Source organism: Ovis canadensis, chromosome 18 (assembly GCF_042477335.2).
Source record: "Ovis canadensis isolate MfBH-ARS-UI-01 breed Bighorn chromosome 18, ARS-UI_OviCan_v2, whole genome shotgun sequence".
Lineage (NCBI taxonomy): Eukaryota > Metazoa > Chordata > Mammalia > Artiodactyla > Bovidae > Ovis > Ovis canadensis.
The window spans coordinates 72,259,567-72,274,686 of record NC_091262.1 but is presented as its reverse complement, the minus strand read 5'-3'; the positions used below and the strand labels follow the sequence as shown (position 1 = coordinate 72,274,686).

The following is a 15,120-nucleotide window of genomic DNA, read 5'->3' as shown; positions in this document are numbered from 1 at the left end:
ACACGCATTATATTGATGAAAGTTCTCACAGCCACTCTGAGATGGATGCCATTATTATTCCCATATTACTGAAGAGGAAACTCAGCGTCACAGGATAGACAGTGCCCCTAAAACTGCCCCACTGAAAGCGGTAGTGCTAGGATTCTAGACCAGATCTGTGTGCTGTTCAGCGCTGCTATAGGACTTGCGTATGTGCAGAGAGGCCTGGAGGCAGAGGCCAGGTGTGAGCCACTGTGGCTAGAGATTGGCATTTGGGTTTTTACCGCAGATCCTCTCAGGCTGTTTCTCTTGAGTGCTATGGATCCACAGGTCTAAGTCTCAGAGACAAACTGCTATAGACAGACTGTTGCCAATGTAGGTAATGAACTTACCCATTACCCCCAAAAGATATTTAGGCCCCTTAATAATCACGCCTTCCCTGGTCCCCTCCTTGTCCATCCCCAGATAACCTCTAATAGTCTTTTTATCACTATAGATTAGTTTGCGTTTTCCGGAATTTTAAAATAGATCCTACAAATATGTAAATTTTGGGGAGGGCGAATCTCTGCGCTTTAACTCAGCATACTTTGAGATTCCACCATGTTATTGCAAATACCAGTGGTTCATTTCTTTCCATTGATAAGCGGCATTCCACTGAATGGATATAGTGCAGTTTGTGTTATCTGTGTTGATGGATGGTTATGGTCTTTCTAGTTTTTGGCATTTATAAGTAAAACTATCATAAATATTGGCATATCAGTCTTTGTGCGGATGTATGCTTTGATTCATTGGCTGAATACCTAGATGTGGAATGGCTAGGTCTTAAGGTAAATGTAACTTTTTAGTAGTTTTCCAAAGTGATTGTACCATTTTACATAATCACCAACTTATGAGTTTGAATTGGTCCAAGTCCTTGCCAGTGCTTAGTGTGGTCAGTCTTTAATTTAATTTAGATTTAAAAAGTTTTTGGTGTTACTTCCTTGTGACTTTAATTGGTATTGCCAAAGTGACTAGTTAAGCAGCATCTTTTCAAGTACTTAATTGTCATCCATGTCATCATCTTTGGTGATGCCTGCTTAGTTCTTTTGCCTGTGTTTTAATTGGGTAGTGGTTTTATCACTGAATTCATTATATATTCTAGACACACCTCCTTCATCAGATATATGACGTGCATTTTTCTCCCCTAGTTTGTACCTTATCTTTTAGTTCTCTTCTGAGGAGCAGGAGGTATTATTTTGGTGAAGTTTAAATGATCTTTTACAGATTTGCTTTCCTGAGAATCTTTTGCCTAACACAAGATCACAAAGATTTTCTCCTACATTTTCTTGTGGAGGTGTTATTAGTTTAGTTTTAGGTTCTGTGTTTCGGTTCCTGTGTTAACTTTTTTGGTGAGAAATATGGATCAAAGGTTTGGTTTTGTTTCACATTGAAAGTGAAGTCGCTCAGTCGTGTCCAACTCTTTGTGACCCAATGGACTGTAGCCTACGAGACTCCTCCATCCATGGAATTTTCCAGGCAAGAGAACTGGAGTGGGTTGCCATTTTTGCATGTGGATATCTAATTACTCCAGCATTGTTTGCTGAAAAACTACTCTTTCCCCACTAAATTGCTTCCACATCTTTTTTGAAAATCGGTGACGATATAGGTGTGGGTTAATTCTGGAGTCTTCTCTTTTCCATTGACCCATTTGTCTATCTTTACTGTTTTCCCAACACCACACAGTGTTGGATAGTGTAGCTTTAGGTAAGACTTTGTGTAAGTCTTTAAGTCAGGCAGTGTAAGTCCTCCAACTTTGTTCTTTTTAAAAGTTGTTTTGAAAAAAAAAATAAAAATAAAAGTTGTTTTGGCTGTTCTGGTGACTGCAGCCATGAAATTAAGTGACACTTGCTCCTTGGAAGGAAACTATGACCAGCCTCGATAACATATTAAAAAGCAGAGACATGATTTTGCCAACAAAGGTCCATCTAAGTCAAAGTTATGGTTTTTCCAGTAGTCATGTATGGATGTGAGAATTGGACTATAAAAAAAAGCTGAGCGCCAAAGAATTGATATTTTCGAACTGTGGTGTTGGAGAAGACTCTTGAGAGTCCCTTGGGCTGCAAGGAGATCAAACCAGTGAATCCTCAAGGAAATCAGTCCTGAATATTCATTGGAAGGACTGATGCTGAAGCTGAAACTCCAATACTTTGGCCACCTGATGTGAAGAACTGACTCATTGGAAGAGACCCTGATGCTGGGGAAGACTGAAGGCAGGAAAAGGGGATGACAGGGGATGAGATGGTAGGATGGCATCACTGACTGAATGGACATGAGTTTGAGTAGGCTCTGGGAGTTGGTGATGGACAGGGAAACCTGTCATGCTGCAGTCCATGGGCCGCAAAGAGTTGGACACGACTGAACGACTGAACTGAACTGAGGCCCTTTGCATTTCAGTATGAATTTTAAAGATAGCTTTTCAGTTTCTTCAGAAAAGCCAGCTAGTATTCTGATTAGGATTGCATTGATTACAGAGCCAACTGAGGATGTGACATCTAGACAGTCTGGAATCTTCCAGTCCATGAATGCAGTCCATCTCTCCAGTTTTTTAGGTCTTTGCTTTTTCTTACTGGTATTTGTAGCTTTCAGTGTATATACTTCTGCTAGCTTTATCCTTAACTGCTTAATATTTTTGATGCTTTTGTAAGTAGTAATTTAAAATTTCCTATTTCTGTTGCTAGGAAGTAGAAGTATGCGTTTATTTATATTGATCTTGTATCCTGCAACTTGGTATGATTAACTGGTTTTCTGAAGATTACATAGGATTTTCTACAAAGGTGATTATGTCATCTGGTCTGGTTGCCTTTTGTTTACTGTTTTCTTACACACTGGCTAAAACTTTTGGGCACCATTGCTTGGTCCCTGATTTGGGGAAAAATGTTCAGTGTTTCATCATTAAATATGATGTTAGCAGTAGGTTTATCATATTTAGCTTCTATCAGGTTGAGAAAATTCTCGTCTGTTTCTAGTTGGAGAAAGATTCTTATCAGGAATGGTGGTGGTATTTTTTTTTTAATGCCTTTTCTGCACATATGGGATGCATACTTTTTTCATTTCCAATTTGTTGATGATGATAAACTGAATTTAGTTGCAATATATTATTCCATTTATACATCGTTGGATTTGATTTGCTAAAATTTTGTTGATTTTTTAATTTCTATTAATGGGATATTTGTAGTTTTCTTATAATGTCTTTGGTTTTGAAATCAGAGTAATACTGGGCCCAGAATGACTTGAAGTATTCTCTTCAGTTTTCTGAAGGAGTGTGTGTAGAATTGGCATTTTTCTTCCTGAAATATGTGGTAGAAGTCATCTCAGAAAATGGGCAGCTCTAAGGAACAAGGTACTATAAGCAAGAACTCAGCTCGTTTTACTCTGAAAAATCATCTGTGAGTTTTTTGAGGCCTGTGATAAAAGCTTCTTCATATAGAGATCACTTATTTCCTTCTGCCTGGAGCATTGTAATTTTGGAACCACTTTAAATTCTCAGCCTGAGGTATTTTGTTTCGTTTTGTTTTTTGACCACATAGATGGGCTCCATATACGTTCAGAGGCTAGTTTGAAAGTGTTTAAGCATAGACAAAAGCTTTAACGTTTCCTTGAAAACTAAGAAAACTTTCTTTCACTACCTCCTTCACCAAAGAAACGTTCTGGGAACGTATTATACAGATTTCCCTTTTTTACCCTGCAGTTTTATGTTCTTCCACAACAGCAACAAAACACTCACACCCGCAACCCACCTGTCTCTTCAGGTCTCATCGTTTGGCCACGTGTCTTCGTTATTGTTGGCCTGAGCTCTCGGTGCCGTCTGTCACACGCGCCCTCAGGTGCCTGAGGACACGGGTGTCCTCGGTGCAGTGCGGTTGCGACGCCGGCGCAGGGTGGGAGGGGCTTTGCGTTGGTCAGGGTGGCGCTTGGCTGTCTCAGGGTCCCTTATTCCGAGTGAAGAATGGAACCTCAGGCAAGAGTGTGTACCTGTTGATTCACACAGTTTTTGTTTGTGTTTTGTTCTGCTTTTAAGGAAGTGGGAAAACTCTTGCCTTTGCCATTCCAATGATTGACGCGGTGCTGCGGTGGCAGGTGAAGAAGAAGCCTACCCCAGCTCTAAGTAACACAGGAGCTCCACCTGGGGAGACCGGCGATGAGGCTGGAGCTACGTCTGGAGCTTTGCCTGATGAGATTGGAAGTGAGGGTGAAGCACTTCCCAGTGAGGTTGGAGCGAAGACTGGAACACCACCCAGCCAGGCAGGAACCAGTACTGGAGCTGCCCGCTCAGACCAGGGGCTGCCGTCCTGTGACGGTGATGTTGACGCTGGTGAAGGACCCTCTTCCCTGATGAGGGAGAAGCCCATCCCCAACCAGGAAGGAGACCAGGTGGAAAAGCATGATGGAGAGCAGACCGGAAAGGTGAAGCGAGGGTTGGGGGGCAGCGCTGTGCCGCCGCGGCGTCCTCTGCTCGGCCTGGTTCTGACTCCCACTCGAGAGCTCGCTGTGCAGGTCAAGCAGCACGTCGATGCTGTGGCCAAGTTTACAGGTCAGTTTAATTCATTGAATAATGTTTCCTGAAAGCATCGCAGTGGCGGGGGTGGTAGAGGTGACTGAGCTGTGCCTCCTGCCCTCTAGAGGAAATTTGATTTGCCAGAGAATTAAGCCCGACAGAAAACTGTTCAAGTGACACATTCTTAATTCTCCCAAGGATAACACATAGCTAACGCTGTTCTAGCTGCATAAGCAATTAGTTACCTTACTGACTACAGTGGATACTTGGGACAGGGTTTGGCAAACCACTATTTAGGGGGTGGTTTGTTTATTTTTTTTCTGGCAAATAAAGTGCTGTCACGCCTGTGTATTTACACATTGTCTGTGGCCACTTTTGCACCACCACTGAAGAGTGGAATGGAGACACTAGTTGTGACAGAGACCATTTAGCCCACGCACGGGGCCACAACTGTTGACTGTGAAAAAGTGTGCCGACTTCTGCTTTAGGGCATGAGCACTTAATTTTCTCAGGGAATTCCTTGGGAAAGGCTGGGTAGTGGGGGTTTCAATTCTATAGCAAAAGGAACGATTCTTTACCAAGCTCTTGCTGTGTATGTGAGGCACTTGACTGAGCACTTCGCCTGCATGATCCTTTTTGTTCCTCCCACACTGGATACCTTGAGAAGTCCTCCACTGGAGAGGAGAAGAGAACACTAGGCATTAGAGGAGATTGAGATGAATCGAGATTGAGATGAATCTGCATTGAGGGGGACGGGCAGGAGTTCCCCCGGGAGAAGTGTCACAGCTGCTGGTTCCATCTCTCCCAGCACTGCGGTGTGCCACTGGTCTGCTTCTCCAGAGCCTCGGATGTCACCATGCCTGGGTTCAACTCCAATGCTACTGTTGTGGGTGAGGGGAAAGAGTAGAAAAAATGAGGTTGAGGGAGTAGGCCAGGCCTAGACCATAGCAGACCCGGTAAGCCCTCCAGTAACGGCATCAGCAGGCCAGGCCAGCTCTTAGCACTCCCCTGGAGAGGGGAGCTGTGCCGCTGACTGGCAGCCTTTGCTAATCTGGGGGCACTGGTGTTCACGGTGGAAGAAATAATCAATCAGACTAACACTGTCCCTCGTGTTGTGTGAACCATAGGCATTAAAACCGCTATTCTGGTTGGTGGAATGTCCACGCAGAAACAGCAGAGGATGCTGAACCGCCAGCCGGAGATTGTGATCGCCACTCCAGGCCGGCTGTGGGAGCTAGTTAAAGAAAAGCACCCTCATTTGAGCAACCTTCGGCAGCTCAGGTGAGAGTGCCTCCCTTTTCCCCCACTCCCTGTTCTGAACTGGGCCTGAGGTGAGCTGGCACAGTGCATCCTCCCTGTCACAAAGTGCCATCGTGGGGTACTAAGCCTTGGTACTAGGTACCCTACTAGGTACTAGGGACTTGGCCTTTAGAAAACCAAGTATGCGTGCGGGAGGTTAGTTGAGGGCCCTGGTGGAGGTGGTGAAAGTGGTGTTTGTCTTGGGTTGGGCGGGGGCGGGGGCCACTGGTGGAGTATGCCGTGGTGACTCCCCTCCCCTGCTGCTAACCTGGTGATCACGGGTCTGTCTGGATCTGTAGGTGCCTGGTGATCGATGAGGCTGACCGGATGGTTGAGAAAGGCCACTTTGCTGAGCTCTCACAGCTGCTAGAGATGCTCAGTGATTCCCAGTACAACCCAAAGAGACAGACTCTTGTTTTTTCCGCCACACTGACCCTGGTACATCAAGCTCCTGCCCGCATCCTTCACAAGAAGCATGCCAAGAAAATCGACAAAACTGCCAAACTTGACCTCCTCATGCAGAAGATCGGCATGAGGGGCAAGCCCAAGGTCATTGACCTCACAAGAAAGGAGGCTACGGTAGAGACGCTGACAGAGACCAAGATCCATTGTGAGACTGATGAGAAAGACTTGTATCTGTACTACTTCCTGATGCAGTATCCAGGCCGCACCTTAGTGTTTGCCAACAGTATCTCCTGCATCAAGCGCCTCTCCGGGCTCCTCAAAGTCCTGGATATCATGCCACTGACCCTGCATGCCTGCATGCACCAGAAGCAGAGGCTTAGAAACCTGGAGCAGTTCGCCCATCTGGAGGAGTAAGTCAGGCCTGTCCACAGACTGGCCGTTGGGTCCAGGTTGCCAGGAGGGTGGGAAGCTCCCTTCTCTCTTGGGAGCCTTATTAATAGAAGGTAGTCCTCCAGTCTTTTTTTAAATTTTGCATAGCATGAGGCAGGTTCACTCTCATCTAGTACATTTATTTTAAAAACATCCCTCAAGTGCTTTTGACTCTCCTCAAACTACACATACATTATGAAACGTCATCCAGTACATATTACTGAGTGCTTGTTTTGAACCTGCTACTGTTCTAGGGCCTGGTAATAGAATAGTGCATAACACAAAGTCCCTGCTCACAGGGAGTTTACATCCATGTGGAGGGAAAAGTAAGTATATAGTTTGTCAAGTGGTGCTAAGAAGTAAAGTTACATAGGGAGTTGAGCAGACTGTGGGTGTGTGGTCTGGGAGGCTTTTCTCATAAGGTGAGATTGGAGCAGAGTGTGGAAGAAAGTAAGGAAATGTGACTGTCTGAGGGAAACCATTCTGGCCTGAAGGGTGCTAAGCAAAGACTTGGCGGATTTGGCATGTTTGAGCAGAAGCAAGGATGTCTACCTGTGTGACTGAGGGAATTAAGTGGGAGGGTGATAGGAGACGAGGTCACGGACCTAGAATATTACCTTATTTAATTCACTTAAAGTAGTCTGTGTTATTGCAGAGTGTGGCTTTATTGATTGTGGCCAGTGAAACCCAGTTTGGATCCTGGCTCCACAGCCGAATAGGCATGTATGTATCTTGGGAGGTTAATATCTGTGAGCCTCAGTTTCTTCATCTCTCAAAGGGAGATACATAATAGTGTTATCTTGTAGAGGGTTAATAAGGGTTGCAGTATTTAGAGTACCCGATTGTGGTAAGGAGTTGATTAATGACAGCTGTTAGTTGTTATTAATAAGCTTTCTCTCTACCACAGTTGTGTGCTCCTGGCAACAGACGTGGCAGCTCGGGGCCTGGATATTCCAAAAGTCCAGCATGTCATCCATTACCAGGTAGGGGCATCGGGGAATTTGTGGGCATCTCCCAGCATTGAGCAGGGGATTTTTAAAGCAAAGGTTGAGGGAGAGAGCAAGGAGAATTGTTGGTCCCAAGGCCTCATGCAACAGAGAATACCACTGGTGTCTGGTCAACTAGCTGCTTCCACTTACTATGGTGAGATTTATTCTCCAAAACCTCTTGACATTGTCTGATGTCAGATAGCCCCTCTCTTTTTGACTTGGGCTGGCTACATAATACTGGCAGGTTAGAGTCTTAGTTTCTTCCATGAAATGGGCATAGTAAAGTTTAGCATGTAAAATGATTGCCCTGCTATAGAGAAAAGAGTGGTGGTTAAGTCCTGCAAGGTGAAATAGGTTATTATGTGCGAGGAGTTTAGAAAGCCAGGCGGCACTTCCTAAATGTTAGCTGCTGTTGATGCGGACATTAGTATTAGTGTGTGAACCTAGGGAAAATTAGCAGAGAGTGGTGGTTGGGAGCATGGGCTCTCGAACCTCACTTCCAGCCTTTGAATGCTTATTGGCTGCTGCTGAGTGGGTTAGCTTTTGGCATGTTACTGAGTGTCTTTGGTTTCAATGTCATTGTAAATTGGTAGTGGTGATGCTGCTACCTACTTCATGGGGTTACTCTGATTAAATGAGCTAATGCTGATGGATCACCTAGCATAGTGTAAGTACTCAGTAACTGGTGTAATTATTCCTCCTTTTAAATCCTTGCTTTCTTTTTTTTCCTTTAAATCTTTCATGCTTTTAACAGTCTTTAAGGGTGCCAGTGCAGTTGAGCAAATCTTTATTCTTCCTCTCTTTGGGAGAGTCTGGGTCAGTCTATGAGAAATATCCAGATGAACAAAATACAGTTCCCAGCCCCTAAGAAATATCAAATCCACTAGAGGAGGTTAGATGCCTGCAGCCATAATTTTAAGGCAGAAGATACTAGAAAGTGGCAAAATAAAGTTGGACAAAGAGATAACTTCTGGTGTGGGAGGTTAGGTTGGAAAGTGCTTTCTAAAAGATGCTTGGCATTTAGGGATGGAGAGGATTCAGGCATGTAGAGGTAGGGAAGGAAGGAGGAGAGGTGTGGTAGTGGGCTGTTGCCGGGGAGTGAATAGAGGGGATGTGTACTCAAAGAGGAAGTGAAGGCTGTTTCACTTCTGGCACCATCATCAACCATGGGTAACAGTGCTAAGAGCACTGAATTAAAGTTGCCCATTCTGGACCATTTTAGTTCACTGATTCCTGAAATGTCGATGTTTACTCTTGCTGTCTCCTATTTGACCACTTCATTTGCCTGGATTCATGGACCTAACATTCCACTTTTCTGTGCAGTGTTCTTTATAGCATCGGACTTTACTTCCATCACCAGTCACATCCACGACTGGGTGTTGTTTTTGCTTTGTGTCAGCGTCTTCATTCTTTCTGGAGCTATTTCTCCACTCCTCCAGTAGCGTATTGGGCACTTACCAACCTGGGGAGTTCATCTTTCAGTGTCATATTTTTCTGCCTTTTCATACTGTTCGTGGGATTCTCAAGGCAAGAATGCTTAAGTGGTTTGCCGTTTCGTTCTCCAGTGGATCACGTTTTGTCAGAACTCTCCACCATGACCCATCTGTCTTGAGTGGCCCTACAGGGCATGGCTCATAGTTCATTGAGTTACATAAGGCTGTGATCCATGTGATCAATTTGGTTAGTTTTCTGTGGTTGTGGTTTTCATTCTTTCTTCCCTCTGATGGATAAGGATAAAAGGCTTGTGGAAGCTTCCTGATGGGAGGGACTGGCTATGGGAAATCTGGGTCTTGCTCTGAAGGGCGGGACCATGCTCAGGAAATCTTTAATACAATTTTCTGTTGACGGGTGGGGCTATGTTCTCATTACCAAATATGGTAGGGGTAATGGAGACCTTCTTCAAAACGACTTATGCCAGCATGCTGCAGCTGCCAGGACTGTTGCAGTCAGTGCCCCTGACCCCACGGCAGGCCACTGCTGACCCACGCCTCCACTGGAGGCTCCTGGACACTCACAGGCAAGTCTGGCTCAGTCTCTTGCGGGGTCACTGCTCTTTTCTCCTGGGTCCTGGTGTATACAGGGTTTTGTTTGTGCCTTCTAAGAGTCTGGAAGTTCTGTAATCAAATCCCCCTGACCTTCAAAGTCAAATTCCCTGGGGGTTTTCAGTCCTTTTGCCAGATCCCCAGGTCGGGAAATCTGTTGTGAGCCCTAAAGCTTTTGGAACAGTGCGAGAACTTCTTTGGTGTAATTGTTCTCCAGTCTGTGGGTCATCTGCTCAGCAGCTCTATGGTGGGGCTAGTGGTGACCTCCTCCAAGAGGACTCAGGCCACGCGCCGCACCTCCCAGGTCTGCTGCAGCCAGAGCCCCTGTCCCCATGGCAGACCACTGCTGCCCCGTGCCTCTGCAGGAGACACTCAGATCCTCAGAGGCAGGTCTGGCTCAGTCTCCGTGGCGTCTCTGGGTCCTGGTGTGCACATGGGTTTGTTTGAGCCCCCCGAGTGTCTCTGGTGAGCATGGGATTTGATTCTAAACACAGTTTTGCCCGTCCTGCCATTTTGTTGGGGCTTCTCCTTTGCCCCTGGATGTAGGTTATCTTTTTTCAGTGGGATCCAACATTCTCCTGTTGATGGTTTTCAGCAGTTAGTTGTAATTTTGTAGTTCTCACAGAAGATGAGCATACCTTCTTCTACCCCACCATCTACTGGGTCTGCCTGGAGCACTGCTTTGGGGAAGACACTGAGCATTGCCTGGGCTCCGTGGAGAAGACGGCTCTTGATTAGTGGTGTGCGCCGTGGTGTGGGGCGGGAGGGATCGCCAGCTCCCATGCCACGCTAGCTGTGGGTGACACACCCACTGTTTCTGCTTTGCACTGGAATGGTCATGAGAACCAGAACCAGGGCAGGGGGCAGAGCCTGCACAGTAAGGGGGCCAAACCTGGGGACGGTTTGGATGTGGGACTTAGGGAGGAGGGCTTAATCTCTCCACAGGGCTGGCAAGGTTTCTAGCTGCCTGGCTGGAAGGCAGGAGGGTCCCGCCTTGGGTTGTTGGCCTTGAGGGGACGAGTGGTGGTTGGTGACAGCCACATGTTGACCTCCCAGTTCTTCTTTGATAGGTCCCTCGCACATCGGAGATTTATGTCCACCGAAGTGGTCGGACTGCCCGTGCCACCAATGAAGGCCTCAGCCTGATGTTGGTTGGGCCTGAGGATGTGATCAACTTTAAGAAGATTTACAAAACCCTCAAGAAAGATGAGGACATCCCACTGTTCCCTGTGCAGACAAAGTACATGGATGCGGTCAAGGTAAAAAGAAAAGCTGGAAGCCCAGCGCTGACGAGGGGCGGGCTTGTGCCGCTCCCTGGCTTTGCCCTGGGATTCCTGGAGTACTGCTTTTGGAAACGAATTCCTAGTTTTGTGGAAAAAAGAAATGGAGGGCGCCGTTCCTCGAAGGACGGAGCAAAGGGTGAATGGCCAGAGTGAGGAGCTTTCTTCATGAGCCCTTCCTTTACTGTGCCCCTGAAACTTCTACCATCAACCACCTCCCGCCACTGGCCAGTGCAGCAAGCGTAGCTGTCTGGACATCTTATGGGACGGACGGATGGTTGTAGGGCAGTGGGGTCAGTGTGTCTCACTGAGGCAGAAACCAAGGGTCTGTCACATCCCTGAGGCAGATGCCTGTAATTCCTACCTTTGGGGTTTTACTTAACTCAGTAAACATTCAGTTAAGTGAGTGCTGCTGACTGTGGGCCGCAGCGTGTCAGGCAACAAAGTGGGGTGGCTGCATTTCCATAGGAGTCCGCTGGCTCGTGCGGCAGGTTGAAGTTCGGTGCAGATGAAGCACCCTGGGCGGGTAGGGGGTTTAGTTTCCTCCAGGCTTCCTGCAGGCAGAGATGTGAGGAGACGAAGAAGGGATTCCAGGAACTGGGGGAGCAAAAAGCAAGGAACAGCTCGTTCTGTTGGCTCCTCTGGTTCAAAAGGAATGCCAGTTGTGTGGGAAAATGAGGTGGGAGATGAGACGGACAAATGGAGATTACAGAGAGCCTCAGGAGCCACCAGGCTTCCTGTGGATCTTTTCCCCCACAAGATCTTGCCTTTTTTTTTTTTTTTTGGTGTTTCCTGTCACTGCGGTCGAACCCAGTATGCATAAGGAGAATCGAAGTGTTTTGGGAGGAGGATGACGGGGGGAGGCAGTCCTGTGACAGGTCTGTGTTAGCCATGTAGAGTGAGAGCTGGGCCCTGACTCGGCTGTTGGGGTGTTTCCAGGTCTTAGCTTGGCTGTGGAGGTCAGCTGTGGTGTCTGGGAAACACGTTTCCCCTTTGAACACGTGTAGATTGGGAGTCTGACCGAGGTGGGCTGCCAGGAAGAGGGGCTGTTCACGTTGGCTTGGAAGGCTGGCTTTTGAGGTTCGTGTGTACACACTCACCAGTCGTGATTACTTTAACCAGGAACCCAAGCAAATGCTTTTTGATGGGAGCTGAGGTGTCTCTCTCTGAGCACTGACGTCAAGATCTTTTTTAAAAACACAACTTAAATGAGCCTTTTTTCCCCAGAGGCCCGAACCCTCTGTCGGATGAATACTTTCTCTACCTTGCCCCTAGGAGCGAATCCGTTTAGCTCGACAGATTGAAAAAGCAGAGTATCGGAACTTCCAGGCTTGTCTGCACAACTCTTGGATTGAGCAGGCCGCGGCTGCCCTTGAGATTGAGCTGGAAGAAGAAATGTATAAGGGTAAGGAGCCGGATGGGCTTGAGGAAGGGTTCATTCAGCTTTTAGCTTTGGTTTTTCAGCTTCTGTCTGTTGGAGCCTCCCCCACCACCATAGGTCCCCTCAAAACCAGCAGGATACCTCCTCCTCCTTTGTGAGAAGCCTAATCTCAGATGAGCCTAAAGCCCTCAGCTGTTGCCATCATCCGTCTGGAGGCTATAGGTCCGTCCCTTGTGTGGAGAGATGGTGGAAGTCGGGGCAGGCTCTGAGACCAGACTGCAGGTGTTTGCTGCCTGTTCTCTTAACTAGCTGTGTGCCCAGGTCAGGTTACTCAACTCTCTGGTACCTATGCTGTCCTCATTTATAAAACTAGGGCATAAAGTACCTGCCTCATGGGGTTGAAGGACAGGGTGGCCCTGAGTGGTTCTCCTAAACTGTTGGAAGTTAGCCAACACTGGCCTCTGCCGAGAACCTAGGAGCCCTGTCTCCCCAAGAGGTCCAAAACATTTTTTCATCACAAGTATTATCCATCAAGGGAAAGAAAATGCTCCTATAAGTCATAGTAAATGCGATCTATTTTGAATTGCGTTTCAAGGAGGAAGAGTTGACGAGCAGGAAGAGCGTCGGAGACAAAAGCAGATGAAGATCCTGAAGAAGGAGCTGCGCCATTTACTTACGCAGCCGCTGTTTAAAGATGACCTGAAAACCAAGTATCCGACTCAGTCGGGCAAGCTACCCGTGCTCATGTCTGCCCCAAGAAAGGGTGAGTCCGCGCTGAGCTGCCTTTCCAAACAGAAGAAGAAGCAGCAGCAGCAGCAGCAGCAGCAGCCCAAGAAGCAGCCGCAGGAGCAGCCTCGGCCAAGCACAAGTGCAGGCTGACCGCCCCAGGCAGAGCCAGCTGCGACCGCACCGCGGCTGCGTTCCCCGGCTGTATGGAAACCTTCCCGCCTTGGATCTCACCCCACTGTCAGCTCTGCTTCCAGAAACCTCCCTCTCTTCCACACCACCCCTCACAGCAGGACAGACCTCATACAGATTCGTGTTGTTTCAGAGTAAGAATTCTGTGTGCCAGCTTATATATTTCTGCATTTCAGTGCTTACAGGCTTCTTGTATGTGTAACTTGATTTTCTCAATTAAAAACAATGGTCAGAACCAACGCGTCACCTTGAGTTTCTGCCAGAGTCGGGGGACCCCGTCCAGTCCTCGGGCTGCAGCCTGCACAGTGTGGATGGAGCAGAGGCGGTGAGTTTCGCCGATCACGATGAAGTCATTTCTGCCTGGGTCCCCAACGTGTGTTCCCGCTTTTCTCCATAACAGAATCCTAGCAGCTCCTTCGCTCTTTCTGCCTCACAGCTGTTGTCTTGCCTGAGCCTCCTTGGGACGTGGGCAGGGTAGAGACTGCTGCTCTTGGGTTCCTAGAGAACACAGCTTTCTTAACCTCACTGAGCCCCTCGTGGGGAAGCCAGGAGCAGTGTGCAGAGTCTGACCGTGAGGCGTGCAGGCTCTGGCTCTGGCCAGTCTGCGGCCTGGTCTCACAGCTTCCCTCCTCTGTATGACAGAATGGTTGCTGCCCACGCTGTCACGCCCTCATTCCTTTCCCCCAGCCTTTGTCCCAGCATTTCCCTTGGCCTGTTTGCCTTTTCCCATCCCTGAGCAATGCTGGCCCCTGAACCCCAGGAGGTGAGGAGTTCCTCCTGCGGACACCCACAGCACTGGCCGCACTGGGATCTGGTATCTTGCTGGGCTCCCTGAGAGCAGAAGCTGCTTTATTTCCCCTTGCAGCCCTTGTGCCTAGATCCGGGCCTGGTGTAAATAGGAGCTGAGGGAACATGTGACCTCCTGGCACCACCGCAGCTTCGCCGTCAGTCTGGGTGAGTAGCCACAGGCATGGGAGAAGCAGACGTTTCTGCACAGCTAAGTGTGGGCTTCGAAACGTGTTCCCTTGGCCTCGTGGTTGGCAGCTGTATCCCCATAGCCCCTGTAGGTAACTGCAACAGGGTGTTGGCCTGAACTCAGATGCAGGTATCACTGGGTGTTGCTTCGGTACTTTTTATCTGCCTTAATTATCATTTAGTTTCCGTCAAGACCCTGGGACATAAGTCTTAGTACCCTTTGTTGTAGTTGAGAAAGCTCATGCTGAGTGGTTAAGACTTGCTCAGAGCTAGGATTAGAAGCCTGGGCATTTTCTTGTAGGTCAAAGGCAAGTTTAGAAAACTGCTTGGTGGTTAATGTTTTTTGGTATGCTTTTTTTTTTTAAGTGTTTTGTTTTTGACTGTGCTGGCTTTTGTTGCTGTGCACAGGCTTTCTCTAGTTTGCAGCGAGCAGGGGCTCCTCTCCAGTTGCAATGCACAGGCTTCTCATCCTGGTGGCTTCTCTTGTTCTTTCGCGGAGGAGCCTGGGCTCTAGGCTGAGGGGCTTTAGTAGTTGTGGTTCCCGGGCTCTAGAGCACAGACTGGTTGTGGGGCATGGGCTTAGTTGCCCTGCGGCATGTGGGGCACTGATTTTCCTGAACCAGGGAAGGGACCCATGTCTCCTGCACTGGCAGGCAGATCCTTCACCACTGAACCACCAGGAATCCCCTGCTTTAAAGGATGTCTTCCCAGCATCCCCAGTGACGTGGAGGAGAATGTGAAGTCAGCTTCTGAGTGACAGCTGTCAGAGGACAGCAGGGGCTCTCCATCTTCCAGATGCCAGCAGTGGACGCACAAGCAGACTCAAGGTCCCGCAGCAGCTCCTGGGCCTTGGGAGGCCTAAGGACACTTGTCACAGGCCAAGGAGACC

General features: G+C 48.0%; 2 protein-coding genes and 1 long non-coding RNA gene across 7 annotated transcripts in view; 2 read left to right on the top strand and 1 right to left on the bottom strand.

Moving 5' to 3' along the window:
* The window catches only part of LOC138423457 (interferon alpha-inducible protein 27-like protein 2), a 22,857-nt gene extending 18,368 nt beyond the window's left edge, over positions 1-4,489 (bottom strand). Inside the window, exon 1 of the mRNA XM_069559365.1 lies at positions 3,756-4,489. The gene's annotated coding sequence lies outside the window, so the exon portion shown is untranslated. The remainder of the gene's footprint in view (positions 1-3,755) is intronic.
* Positions 1-13,491, top strand: part of DDX24 (DEAD-box helicase 24) — an 18,816-nt gene extending 5,325 nt beyond the window's left edge. For all 5 annotated transcript variants that reach the window (XM_069559343.1, XM_069559344.1, XM_069559345.1 and 2 more), the window contains exons 3-9: positions 4,037-4,549; positions 5,641-5,794; positions 6,112-6,627; positions 7,554-7,629; positions 10,748-10,936; positions 12,233-12,362; positions 12,934-13,491. In XM_069559343.1, the coding sequence (XP_069415444.1) occupies positions 4,037-4,549; positions 5,641-5,794; positions 6,112-6,627; positions 7,554-7,629; positions 10,748-10,936; positions 12,233-12,362; positions 12,934-13,217 (1,862 nt within the window). In that variant the 3' untranslated portion in view covers positions 13,218-13,491. The remainder of the gene's footprint in view (positions 1-4,036; positions 4,550-5,640; positions 5,795-6,111; positions 6,628-7,553; positions 7,630-10,747; positions 10,937-12,232; positions 12,363-12,933) is intronic.
* LOC138423458 (uncharacterized) overlaps positions 13,490-15,120 on the top strand; it is a 7,219-nt gene continuing 5,588 nt past the window's right edge. Inside the window, exons 1-2 of the long non-coding RNA XR_011250267.1 lie at positions 13,490-13,581; positions 14,122-14,210. This is a non-coding gene — a long non-coding RNA (uncharacterized lncRNA). The remainder of the gene's footprint in view (positions 13,582-14,121; positions 14,211-15,120) is intronic.